The sequence below is a fragment of the Fukomys damarensis genome, unplaced genomic scaffold (genome assembly GCF_012274545.1).
Source record: "Fukomys damarensis isolate Sample0158 unplaced genomic scaffold, DMR_v1.0_HiC HiC_scaffold_14, whole genome shotgun sequence".
Taxonomy (NCBI): domain Eukaryota; kingdom Metazoa; phylum Chordata; class Mammalia; order Rodentia; family Bathyergidae; genus Fukomys; species Fukomys damarensis.
The window spans coordinates 72401611-72414334 of record NW_022900926.1 but is presented as its reverse complement, the minus strand read 5'-3'; the positions used below and the strand labels follow the sequence as shown (position 1 = coordinate 72414334).

Here is a 12724-nt window from a genome sequence, read left to right as displayed (position 1 = left end):
TTTTTTTTTTTTTGCAGTACTAGGGATTGAGCCCAAGGCCTTCACATTAAACTACGTCCTTGTCACTGCCTTTTAAAACATTTTTTAGAATTTTGAGATAAATCACTGAGTTGCCAGTCTAGGCTTAACTTGTGACCCCCCCTCCCCAGCCTCCCAGAAGCCTGGGATTATAGGCACACACCACCATGCCCAGCTTGGAAATCTTTATTTTCTTGATACATAATGTAGGACCTTGATTTAAGTTGACAACAGTGTGGTCTCTTCAGAAAACTTTCTTGTGGATGTCTGGAAATTTGATAGGGGGATGGTAAAGGTAGGTTGTGAAATAGTAGTTACTTTCAAGGCTCTGTTACAGGTTCGAGGTACTGTTTAGCAGAGAACCATTACTATGAATCTTGATGCTAGTTAACATTATAGAATGTCACCTTATGTTATGGAGTATGTAAGGTACAGAGTATAGAAAAGTCTCATGGTATTAAGTTGCATGGTTTTTGGAAAGACTGTAAAAAAGTATGTATGTGATCAACAAATAATGGTCCTTGGAGGTTCACTGCAAATGAAACAAACTTGATCAGCTGTGTTTGTGCTGTTCCTTTTGACTGCGGTGTTGATCTAAAAGTAAGCTTGTGGTTTGTGAGAAAAAGAGTAACACTCTGAACAGCCTCTGAGGCAACAGAAAAAGCCAGAAATAGGAAGAGGTAAAGGGCACAGGCTAAGTATAAGAATGATACATTCCTTGGGAATGGTAGAAAACAAGTATGGATGACTATATAGTTACTGGGTCTTGACTTTTTTTTTATACTTTGAGAATTAAAGTGATTACCAGGAAATAAAAATTTATGAAAGAGGGGCCGGGGATTTAGCTCAGTGGTTTGGTGGCCTGCCTTGTAAGCACAAGGACCCGAGTTCAATTTCCGGTACCAAAAAAAAATAATTTTGTGAAAGAAATGATTTCTTCAGGTTTACTTGGAGAAAGAATTGACATAATCCTTTCTGAGTTATTTTAGTGTTCATAGAGGAGACTTTTAAGGTTTTAATAGTCTAGTTTGTTCAGCCAATGAATAATTATTATCATCTATCTCCCCAAATGTTTTCTTAGCTGACATTGAATACAAGTTAAGTGTGTAGTCATTTCTGCCCTTGGATGATAAATAAACATTGTGGCACATACAGATCATAACACATCTATGTGCTGAATAGTGGCAGTACAAAGGGACACATCAGCTCATTCTGAGGCCTAGGGAAACTGTGATAGGCTTTTACTCTGGAGTTCCTACTTTAGGCTTTAGCTAGTACTAAAAGAAAATGAGTAGGAATTTGTCAGATGCAGAAAGGGAAGAACAAAAATCCAAACAGGGTTTAGGAGGAGTGAAATAAATAACTTCAGAGAAGTGTCAGGTAGCTTTTGAAGCAATGAGACTTAAGAAGCCAAAGAAGAGGGAAGTGGCAGGACTCTGGAGTAGCAGGCCAAGCCAGGGTGAGATTGTGGGCAGCTGTTGTACATGCTCTGCGGGATAGAGGTCTTAGAAGTTTGAACTGGGAGATGATCAGATTGTGGGAATGAACTTGTTCTCACTCTAAGTAGTTCATTTCATTGTCAGGAATAGTAGCTCCTCTAAGTGTTCAAAAACATAGCAGACTTCAAATATTTTTATTTTTTCTTTACTAGGAATGGCAAGAATTACAACAAAGTATACAGAGAAAGGAGCGAGCTCTCCTGGAAACCAAATCAAAGATCACACATCCTGTATATAGTCTTTATTTTCCTGAGGTGAGTGACACTTGGCAGATAGTTCTTATTCCATTCACTTTCTTCTTGGATATTTCTCTTTGGACCCTTATTGTTCTGTAGTGTACACCATTATTAAATGTGGTCTAGGTTACCCCTTTTTAAAGGATATTGTGAATTACTTTTAGTGAATGTTTAAAGGGGGAATTGTTAACTTTTTAAGTATTTCTGTGGTTTCTTGTGCTTTTTGTGCTCACATTATTGAATATTGTGCTTAATAGTTATTTCTTATTAACAAGGCAGGGAATCCGATAAATGTATATTTCATCTTTGCTTGATTGGTAGGAATCTCACCCTCCACATTTAAATAGGATACAATCAATCTTAAATTTTCCTTCTGAGCATCAAGAATTGTTTTGAGCCCAGTAAAATTGCCCTGATCTGTAGGAATGGCTGTGGAACCAGCTATGTTTTGGGCTCTGAACAGATTTTAGTAAGAGCTGAGCATGACTGAGTTTCAAGTTCAGGAAAGAGAATTATAACACTGTTCACTCTCTTGTCTTTTTTTGTGATTGTGCCTCCTCCTTGCTAGTCTTGTTACTTGTCTTTCAAATTAGTTTGGGATTCCCTTGATAATTTTGTTTCTGAGGATGATTCTATCTATGGAACAAAAGTCAAGAACTGGTTGCCCCCAGTTCAGGGAAACTGTCCCACAGACTGTCTCATAGTTTACAGAGCTTATGTTTGACTGGTGATTTCATATATAAATCTTTCTGCCTGAGAATGTCAGTCCAGAGATGCTAGGGGCTGCTTAAGGCAAACTCCTAAATAATTTGGCTCTCCTAGCAATAAGTGTCTCTGCACAGAGTTGTTCTGACTTGGAGGGAAGTCTGCCTAGGATTCCGTCTTAATGCACTCTCTGATCTTCTGGCAAGTCCGGAGCTTTGGCCCATCTGTTAGGGGCATTTTTCCCACTGCAGATGTAGTCTGCCAACATGAAGCATCCTGAAATCAAGCAAATAAATTCCACTCATTAACTGGCTTAAAAAGTGCTGTGGGGTGCTGAGGGCTGTATAACTTACCCATATAATATACCAACAGTTTTATTTTAGACCCTGCTTAGTTGATAAGTGAAATATTATTCACTCCCTTAGAATATTTTATCAGAAAAAGCATCTGTTTTTTCCTGCTATAATCTTCATCTATATGGTAAATGTCTTATCATATGACTTATAAAATTTATTTAGGATTTTTTTGATATCTTACCTGTCTGCCTTTCCTTGTATCTAACTACTCATTTAATATTAATTGGCTTATACAGTATGGAAACTCATTTATTATGAGTAACACATTAAAAATGGTTGGGAATCTCATACAATAGAAAAACAAGTTTTTTACAAGTGCCAAATAACTCATACAACATATGTTCCAATTTTTTAAGATAGGCATCAAAGAATGTAGGCACGGATGCAGTACTCTTGGCATAACTGTCATTTAATGCACTTAATGTGTGAACATTCTGATATATACTATTATTATCTCAGTTCATCTTCACAGTGTGGCCAGATGTAGGCATGCGTCATTTAATGGAGAAGGAAAGCTGTATTTATCATTCATTCAGTTCTTTTATATTTATATTTTATATTCAATTCTTATATTCTTTTTGGGGTGGGGTATCACTTTGTTGCCCAGACTGACCTTGAACTTGTGATCCTTCCATCTCAGCTTCCTGAGTAGCTGGGATTACAAGCATTTGCCCTGTGCCCAGCCAGAATACTAGATACAGAGAGGTAAAATCACACAGATTTGTGTGGCTTTAGAGCAAGTATTGGCAGTATACAACCTCCAGGCACAATACAGAAATTGTGCCAGTTTCACAAAATGAGACTTTCTTATAGAACACAGCCCTGTTCATTTCAGGCTGAAACAGCTATATAGCTGTAGCTACTCGAGAGACTCTTTGACCTACAAAGTCCAGATATTAACATTCCATTTCGAGATCATTGTGTTGTTACACTCTTTGTGTGTGCAAAACAGATATATTTATAAATATCCCTACTATGGTTATCCTAACCCTCAGGTTAAGCAAAGTTTAATTTTCTTGTTAGTTGCTGCTCATATCATCATGCACTTAAGATTTATTGCTAGACTTATTAACCTTGCAATGCTTTTTGTATCTTCCTGTATTTAAACAGAAGAGCTTTCAGTTAAATTTGTTGTAGCATTTTGAAAAAGATAATAAACCATTTCTTATGGTTAAAATAAAATAGTGCAACAGGTTTGATACAAAGACATTTTCCCAAGGATAAAGTTTCATTAGGTTAAATTAATATTTAGAATATTCTAGTTTACTTTTAACTTCAAAACATCGCTCTTGAAATTCTTTTTTTAAACCACCTTAGAAAGATATCTTCTCTACCTCATTCTTAAAAGAAGTGATACTAAGCAGATGTCTGAACAATTACTGACATGAGCTCTGGTGGCTGTTGAGCACCTTGAGGTCTGTTGCTTCCAGATTGCTGAAAGGGTTGGCCTTCTACATGTTTTTTTTTTTTTTTTTCGAAAATACTTTTCTGCCACTTTTTTTGTTTCACTATGCTAGCATTGTGCATTCTAGTGGCAGTTACTTTACCCCACTCTTTTTCTGTTTCTGGTCTTTTTGAAGTTCATCTAGAAATGCCAACCTTATTAAAATGTGCAGGGGAAAGATATACATAGACCTTTAGAATGTAAGACCCTTGAAGGAAGATAAAATCTTTTAATGTATTGAATTTTTTGACTGCCCAAGTCCCTTCCACTCCTATTTTGTGACTTTTGCTTATTACTAGGTAAAATTTCTAAGATTATGTGCTGTATCAGCAGTCCCCAACATTTTTGGCACTAGGGACTGGTTTCATGAAAGTAGCTTTTTTCTGGATGGGTGAGGTGGGGTGAGGATGGGTGGCTTCAGGATGATTCAAACACATTACATTCATTATTATACAACTTACCGTGATGCAGAATCAGTGAGAGCCCTGAGCTTGTTTTCCTACACCTGGACAGTACAGTCTAGGGTTGATGGGAGACAGTGTTTCCCAAAGTGTGTTGCTTATGTCCAGTCTACTCCATAATCTCATTTAATTGTTGTCAGTACAGAAAGCCATGCTTCATAAAGATAAGATACTGGAAAATAGAAGAGGCTCTTCATTGCTTTTGTTTTGGGGGGGGGCAATGTCAGGATACTCTGTCTTGATTTTAATCCAAAACATACGGAGAGTTGAAGTTGTCTCTGACATACTTTCAAGGCCACCATCATTTGTAATCTCAAGCAGTTGATCTCTTCTAGCATGGACACAATCTGTTTACCTGGCCTATTCACAAATGGGTCATGGATCATTTTTTTCTCAGTTGGGGATCTTTTGTGGTTGGGAGGTAATATTCATACTCTCCCTAAATTAAGTTTTTTTGGGGTGGGTGCGGGGGATCGAACTTGGGTCCTTGCCCTTGCGAGTCAGGTGGTGGCACCACTGAGCTAAACCCGTGCAGCCCTGAGATAATCATGTTCCAACTGGGAGAAAGGAGGCCCTGGCTCGGTCTCTTTCAAAATCTGCTGTTTGAAACATGTCAAAAATTCCATTGTATACTTGTCACCCTGTATCAGTTTGGCTTTGAATGTAGCCTCTTTATTTGCTGGCTTGAACACAGTTGTTCTCCCTTGAAGTGACAGTGTGAGTTTGTTTTGCAGATTGAATGTCACACAAATAAACAACTTTTTCATCCCATTCTGTATCACTAAAAAGTGCTTCCAGTGATGGCTGTTTTTCTAAAAGATCTCTGGAGTGACTTTGTAACTCAAAAACTCTGGGGCCTGGGATTTAGCTCTGTGGTGCCTTTGCCTGCCTCGACAGTTCAAGGTCCTGAGTTTGATCTCTGTTCATCTCACAGAGCTACATGAAGAAGTGTGAGTTAAGAGCATGTACCTTAGTGTAGTTCATAAATTTAATCACATTCTGCAAAACATTGTTAAGTTGAGGTGATATTTTTTGGTTAGCCAGCATTAGGGTTAGGTTTAGGTATAGGGTTAGGCTTTCTAAAGGTAGATCACTGGCCAGAGTTTTTGAGGTACAAGAACCACTCCAGAGAAGGGCTGTAAATACAAATGAGGCTTAGTTTGTTTATCTGCTTATAATCTCTTGCTGCTTCATGGCCTGGGTTTGGGGACCCCTGTTCTCTATGATATTGTGATAAATTGTGTTATTTTCTATTTTAGAATGTCTTGTCATTTAAGGTAACTGGGTTTTAATACACAGAGCCATGAATAGTCTTTAAAGAATCGTTGAAATACCCAAAGTTTCATGCAAAATTATTTTGGAGAGCAAGAACTAGATATACAAATGGTTAAGATCAGATTATTCAGTATATATTTATTGAACCCAGGTACTGTGTCAGTGCTGAGGATATAGCAGTGCACTAAATAAAGATGGTTTCTGTAAAATAAAACAAGCAAAAACTGTTTCTCTAGCTCTATTTGTACTTTTTTTTTTTTTGCCTTCCAGGAAAAACAAGAGTGGTGGTGGCTTTATATTGCAGACAGGAAGGAACAGACATTAATATCTATGCCATATCATGTGTGCACACTAAAAGAAACGGAGGAGGTAATTACTCAGCATATCTGTTTTTAATAGTATATAGCATCATGTTGCTTTGTAATATCTTTTTTAAAATAATCACTTTATCAAATTTGGTTTATTGCATTCTATTTTTTTATGACACATTTTTAAACTGTTCTCTTATGTTGGGCGATGTGCTCATAGTAAATTTTTAAAGAATTGTTAAAGGAAGACAGCTTGATCAGTCTTAAAAACTCATCAGTGTGCTTTTGGCAATTTTCATTTCTACCATCAATATCATGTACCTTTTTTTCCTCCTTTCCAGGATGTAATGATGTTTTATAAAAAATTGTGATTATCTTCATTAAATTAATGTTAAGTATTATGTTTTGTTTTTTAAATCTAAGAAAGTTACATTTTGATGACCATATTTTTTTTTTGACCTACAGGAACTGCATTTTGTTTTCTTTTTTTTTTTTCAATCTTGATTTCCTTTATGTGTTATCTTTTCTGGAAAAATTTTGTCATGCTGGACTTAGATAAGAGTAAGGCTTTTGAATTTGAAGATAGTTCTAAATGTTGATTTTTAGTACAAAAACTTTATAATGAAGTGGTAAAATATGTGCACTAGTTTGGTATAACACTTAGAGGTAGAGCCAACTTCAGTATTTGAAGCAGTTTTATTTTTTTAAGTTAAAGTTTTCTTGTTTTTAAATAGGTAGTGCATTCACCTAAAAATTTCGGAGGATATAAAAGTACATAAAGTGAAATATTTTATGTTTATATTTCCTAGTCACCCTTTCCTCTCCATGGAGGTCATCAGTGTTATCAAATTTTTCAGTGTTAGTCATGAGATATTGTATATAAATTCTAAGTAAATACATACGTTGATATTTTCCTCTAAATTTTACAAAAAAGGTAGTATATACTTTGTTTGGCACTTTGTCTTTTAATAATAGACATGTATTTCCTTTTCCTTCATAAGCACTGTTATTTCACTCATGAAATTTCACATCAGTAAGGTACTATATCCAGATAAACAATTTATTTTCGGATTTCTTCAAATACTCCTCTGATATTCATTGTCAAGGATCACACTTTGTATTTTGTTAATCCTCTGCTTTTAATCTTTCACACCTTTGGTATTTTTCAAGAATGTATGCAAGATATTTTGTAGACTGTCACCTAATGTGAATTTGCCCCATTGGTTACTCATTATGTCCATCTTAAATATTTTTGTATGCACACTACATTGGTGATTACATAGCATATCACATCACACCATGTTATCTCAATCTGCTCCACATCATTGATACTAAAAATACCTCCTTCCTCATCTGCGGGTACTGTTTCTTCCACGGTCTTCTGCCCAGTCATTTTAGCGTACATTCATTGATAATTCTTGTCTAAATCAATTTTTAACTCATTGTATTCATTGTTTAAATTTTCTGTTTAAGAGTAAATCCAGATACCTTCAGTGTGTTCAAGTTATTTTTCTTTTTGTGACCATTGTTCATTTTTATTGAGTCCTTTAAATTAGTTTGGGTTTTATTTTGTTTTGTTTTTTTAAATGTGAAGAAATCAGCCCTTTGTAATACTGGTTTTAAATATATGTCCCCAGTTTGTTTCCTAGTGTGAAGGTTTTTAACAAGCAGAAATAGGGCAGCTATGGCTCACTGATAGAATTCTCAGTACCACAAATAGGGAGAAGGGGGATGGAAATATAAACATTTATCTTTTTTATTCATTTCCTTTTTTTTTACAGTGTGATTTAAAAGTTTTCTTTTATAGCATTCAGCTTTGTTAGAAAGGCCCAAAATTTAAGATTCTCTCATGATTATTTTTTATTATTTAAATGGCCTCTTATAAAATTTTAAAGATTGAAAGACAGCAAATCACTTGTGCATCCAAATGTCATTTTTAAAATGTATTCTTCACTCAAGTGGAAGTAAAACTTCTAAGAGTTTGTTACTGTTTTATTATACTTGAAGTTTATGATTTGTTGGGAAATTAAAATACCTTCTTGACCTCTGAAAGCATTGGATGTTTATCCTAGAAATAAAATTTGGCGGAAATTGTCTCCTGTTCAGTGAAGTGTTATTATTGTATTAATTCAAGTCTTTTAGTTATATTTTATACTGTATTTAATTTCTTCAAGTTGTCTGGGTGATGGTCAACATACAACTTGCGTGGTTTACTTTTTTTGTTTTGCTTTGTTTTGTTTTTTTTTGGTTTTTGAGACAGGGTCTCACTATGTAGTTGAGACCGACCTGGAACTCACTATGTAGCCCAGGCTGGTCTCAAACTCAAAGAGTGATCCTCCTGCCTCAGCCTCCCGAGTGCTGGGATTACAGGCGTGCGCCACCACACCTGGCTGCAGTGGTTTACTTTATTCTTTGTTGAATTGTGGAAATACAGATTAACCCCATAAATTATTCTTAATTTGGTTTACTTTTTACAGTGTCACATACATTTGTTGTTTGGATTCTGTAACATTCTTAGGACTTGGTATATCATTTGAATAAACGTTTAAGTACTTTGGTCAAATTTTAAGTGTATACCATTATTTCTGTCACAAAATACAGATTTTCAAATGCTGATTTTTATCCTCTAGGTAGAACTAAAATTTCCTGCACCTGGCAAGCCTGGAAACTATCAGTATACAGTGTTTTTGAGATCAGACTCCTATATGGGTTTGGATCAGATTAAACCACTAAAGGTAAGAAGAAGGACTTTTCAGTTGATATAGTAACCTGTTTGAGAAGTTGAGTAAGTGTAAGAAGCATTTCTGGTTTTTTAATGCAGAAAAATGGAAGGAAAAACAAATCATCTCTTTTTTAAATAATAAATTTAAGTTATTGAGTTAGATTTTAAGGCATATAAAACCCTTGACTAGCCAGGCATTGTGGCACATACCACATACCATTGTAGTCCCAGCACTTGGAAGGCCGAGGCAGGAGAGTTTGAGGGCAGCCTGGGCTCCACAAGTGAGTTCAAAGGCACTGAAAGCCTGTCTTTAAAAAAAAAAAAGTTACATAGATTTTTACCACAGGTTCTATTGGAGGAATTTATTGAAATAATAATAAATATTATTCTTTTGAAATGTTTATTAATTTCTGAAATGAATTTTTTAATCATCTTAGAACGTACATTTTCTATTGTTGTTTGAAGCACTTTCCTATCAGTGTTTACCATTTCACTTGAGCTTTTTATAAAAGACATTGTATTATATTTGTAAGCTTGTGCTAAAGTATTGCTGCACTGTAAAGAATAAGGGGGCCAGTGAAAACAAATCTCTTTTTTTTCCCATTACATTTCCATATTTCTTTTGTTGGCTATAGAACTTTACTTCACAAGTCCAGAGGCTACAAAATGTCTCTTTCTTTTCTTTCTTTCTGTTTTTTTTGGGGTGTACTGGGGATCGAACTTGTGACCTTGCACTTGGGAGGCAGGCGGCGGAACCACTGAGCCAAATCCCCAGCTCCAAAATATCTTTTGAAAATCTTACTTGAGCATTTCTTCCTTCAGCAGACAACTTCTGTTAAAATTCTTGATTAAGAATCACAGTCTTCTGTGCTGCAGAAATACAGGCACAAGTAGTATAAGGTCTATGAAGTTAAGGTATCAAATTATATTAGAAATTTAACTACATTCATATATTAGCAGATTCTCTTGTAGAATGAAGCATCTATTCTATTCTAAATGACTGTTGCATTTAAAGTTGCATTTTTAGAGAAAATTGATTTCTTTATGATTGTTGCAGTCAAAGAAAAGCTTTTTTAACTAGATGTTATTCTGTTATTCCTCCCTAAATACCTAGTGTCTGTATTTAATTTTCTTTGTAGTTGGAAGTTCATGAGGCTAAGCCCGTGCCAGAAAACCACCCGCAATGGGATACAGCAATAGAGGGTGATGAAGACCAGGAAGACAGCGAGGGCTTCGAAGACAGCTTTGAGGAAGAAGAAGAGGAAGAGGAAGATGGTGACTAAGCAGTACCGTGAGGAGACCACAGCGTTTGCACATATTGGCAGGCGTTAGTCGTTTTGGAAGTGTGTAATAAACCAGAAACAGTACAGAAGTGATGTCGAAGGAAGTGTTAGTTTCTTTACTAGAAATGGGTGCATAAAACAGGCATTTGGTGGTGCCTTGGTACAATCTGAAAAAAGCTTAAGGCTTATCAAAGCCTGTCTCGTGTGGGATGGTACATTTATTTCATCTGCAAATGATAATAAATTCTTTGTTATTCTAACTGTCCAGAAGTGTGGGCTGTGTATTATCTGATCAGTTTATGGTCCCAGTAAAAAGTTAGGTACATGAAAAACAATCTATAATTGAGCAACTTTTCTTTGTTCAGCTTTAGTTTTAGTAAACATTAAAGTATGGTGAAAATCACAATTGTGTTTTAAATAACATCTGCTCATTTTTCTTCTCTTGATAAGCTCGGTTACTCATTTGTTGATATTTTTCAGGTGATGAGACAGCTCCATACATAAAATGAAGCCTTTTATTTTCACCTATGTTGGTCGTTAGTTGACATTCTGTCACATTCCACATAATGTAGAGGGGTACATTTTGGGATTTTCCTTTCTTAATTGCCCAGTTGTCAGACAGATTATAAAAATGGCTTTTAATGGCTTAAAACAGTTTTAAGCCGCTCTCTTAGCAGATCAGTGTGGCATCTTATTATTTTGATAAGCTGTAGGTCTAAAATGATTATGGGACCATATGTTCTCTGACGTTGATGGTTTATGTTACTAAACCTTTTTTTAAAAGGTTCACTATTAAAGCTGAACAACACTCTTAGCTTTTAACCTACCTATCAGAAGCCTTTTAAGGAAAATAAATACAACACGCAAAGGAGGCATTTTTTGTATTCATTTTGAACTCCTGTCAATAAAATAGAAGTTTGACTCATTTTATCTTTGTAATTGTGTGTTTTTACTCCCAGGGAAAGGACATAAATAGGATTGCCGATTCTTTTATTTCCCGACTAATAAGTACAGTGGTGCCTCATTTCACAAATGTTTTTGTTCTCAAACTCCACACTGAATGACAAATACGACAGAACAAACTTAAGTTCATGAACTGAGGCATCACTGTAACACTATACATCAGTGCTGAAGTGACTGTCTCTGCGTACTGTAGGAAAACCCATGAGTGAGAGATTTCTCCCCTCGTACAACAACCAGAAGGGTGATGCGTAATATAAAGAGTAGAAATGGTGTGCATAAATCACTGAGGAATGAGGAGTATTATTACAAGATGTGGAGGAAACGTAAGTTCGACTTCTTACAATCTTACCAAATGTCTACAGCGTGAAGTACTGTTGGAATACTCACTAGTGACCTTATTTATTTAAAAGGTTGCTGTTCTCCCTGCAGAATTACCATTGGTATTTTGTTATTACAGTTACTAGAAATAAAATTTGGAAATTGCCAAAAATGTGAATTTTGTGGGGGGTTCAAGTTTAGGGTATAATACTTCCCATCTAGTGGTCGCCAGTTTGGTAAGAATGTCTCTTGGCAGGCAGGAGGCTGTGCCACTGGGTGTGTTTTGTTTTATAAGGGGGTGGGTTTGCTTTCACATCCTATTATTGAAATAATCCAACTATTGAAAGCTCTGAAGCTTTCAGTAGCAGTCACAGCACCCTAGCCATGTCAGTGTGACAGGGCACAAGCCACCTTGTGCCAAGTGAAGGAGAGACAGGTTAGAGAAGAAGCGTGGCATGAAGCCAGGGAAACAGCTAACAAGATACTGTGTAGTATTTGCATTTCCTAGTTTTCTTGAAACATAGTTTTCAAGAAAAGTATTTCTTCTCTAGTGGCTGTTTTGCTTTAAGGACTGTATAAAGTTTATTAAAGCAACTAGCTTCTTCCTGGGTTTAAAATTCTCTGAAAAGGAAAATTTCACAACCTAGTAACTCACCGCAGTCCTTACAGAACAGCATCACCTTGTCATTAGAAGGTCGAAGCAGTCTGTTTTCTCTCACCCATTATGTGATGTGTATGAACATCCATCCCCTGGCCCCAAAAAGAAACTTCCTCTGTTGAGTACCTCAGGTGACCTCTTTCTGTATTGCAAAGTGAAAGAACTTAACATGGTTCTCGTATCTCTACTAGGTCAACAAACTCCACATCCCTTCTTATTTTCTCTGGAATGAGCCTAATTACCTTAGTTTGCATTTAATCAAATGGAAACCGTGAAGTTTTATTTTTCTATCAAAAAATCAGTGACGTTTTGTCCACAGAATAAATGAGTATATCGACAGTGCAGTGTGTATACAAAGTAAAGTAGGTGATTTATGAAGTTTTTAAGTTGTATAATACTTATCTCTTTAAATTGGCTAATTACCTATTAAAACAAAATGCAGCCTTCCATGAGACTTTTGTTACCACAATCGAAACCA

General features: G+C 35.8%; 1 protein-coding gene across 1 annotated transcript in view; it reads left to right on the top strand.

The window, feature by feature from the left end:
- The window catches only part of Sec63 (SEC63 homolog, protein translocation regulator), a 52107-nt gene extending 40875 nt beyond the window's left edge, over window positions 1-11232 (top strand). Inside the window, exons 17-20 of the mRNA XM_033763430.1 lie at window positions 1670-1771; window positions 6265-6363; window positions 8933-9037; window positions 10164-11232. Of these exons, the coding sequence (XP_033619321.1) occupies window positions 1670-1771; window positions 6265-6363; window positions 8933-9037; window positions 10164-10307 (450 nt within the window). The 3' untranslated portion in view covers window positions 10308-11232. The remainder of the gene's footprint in view (window positions 1-1669; window positions 1772-6264; window positions 6364-8932; window positions 9038-10163) is intronic.
- Window positions 11233-12724: the final 1492 nt, after the last annotated feature.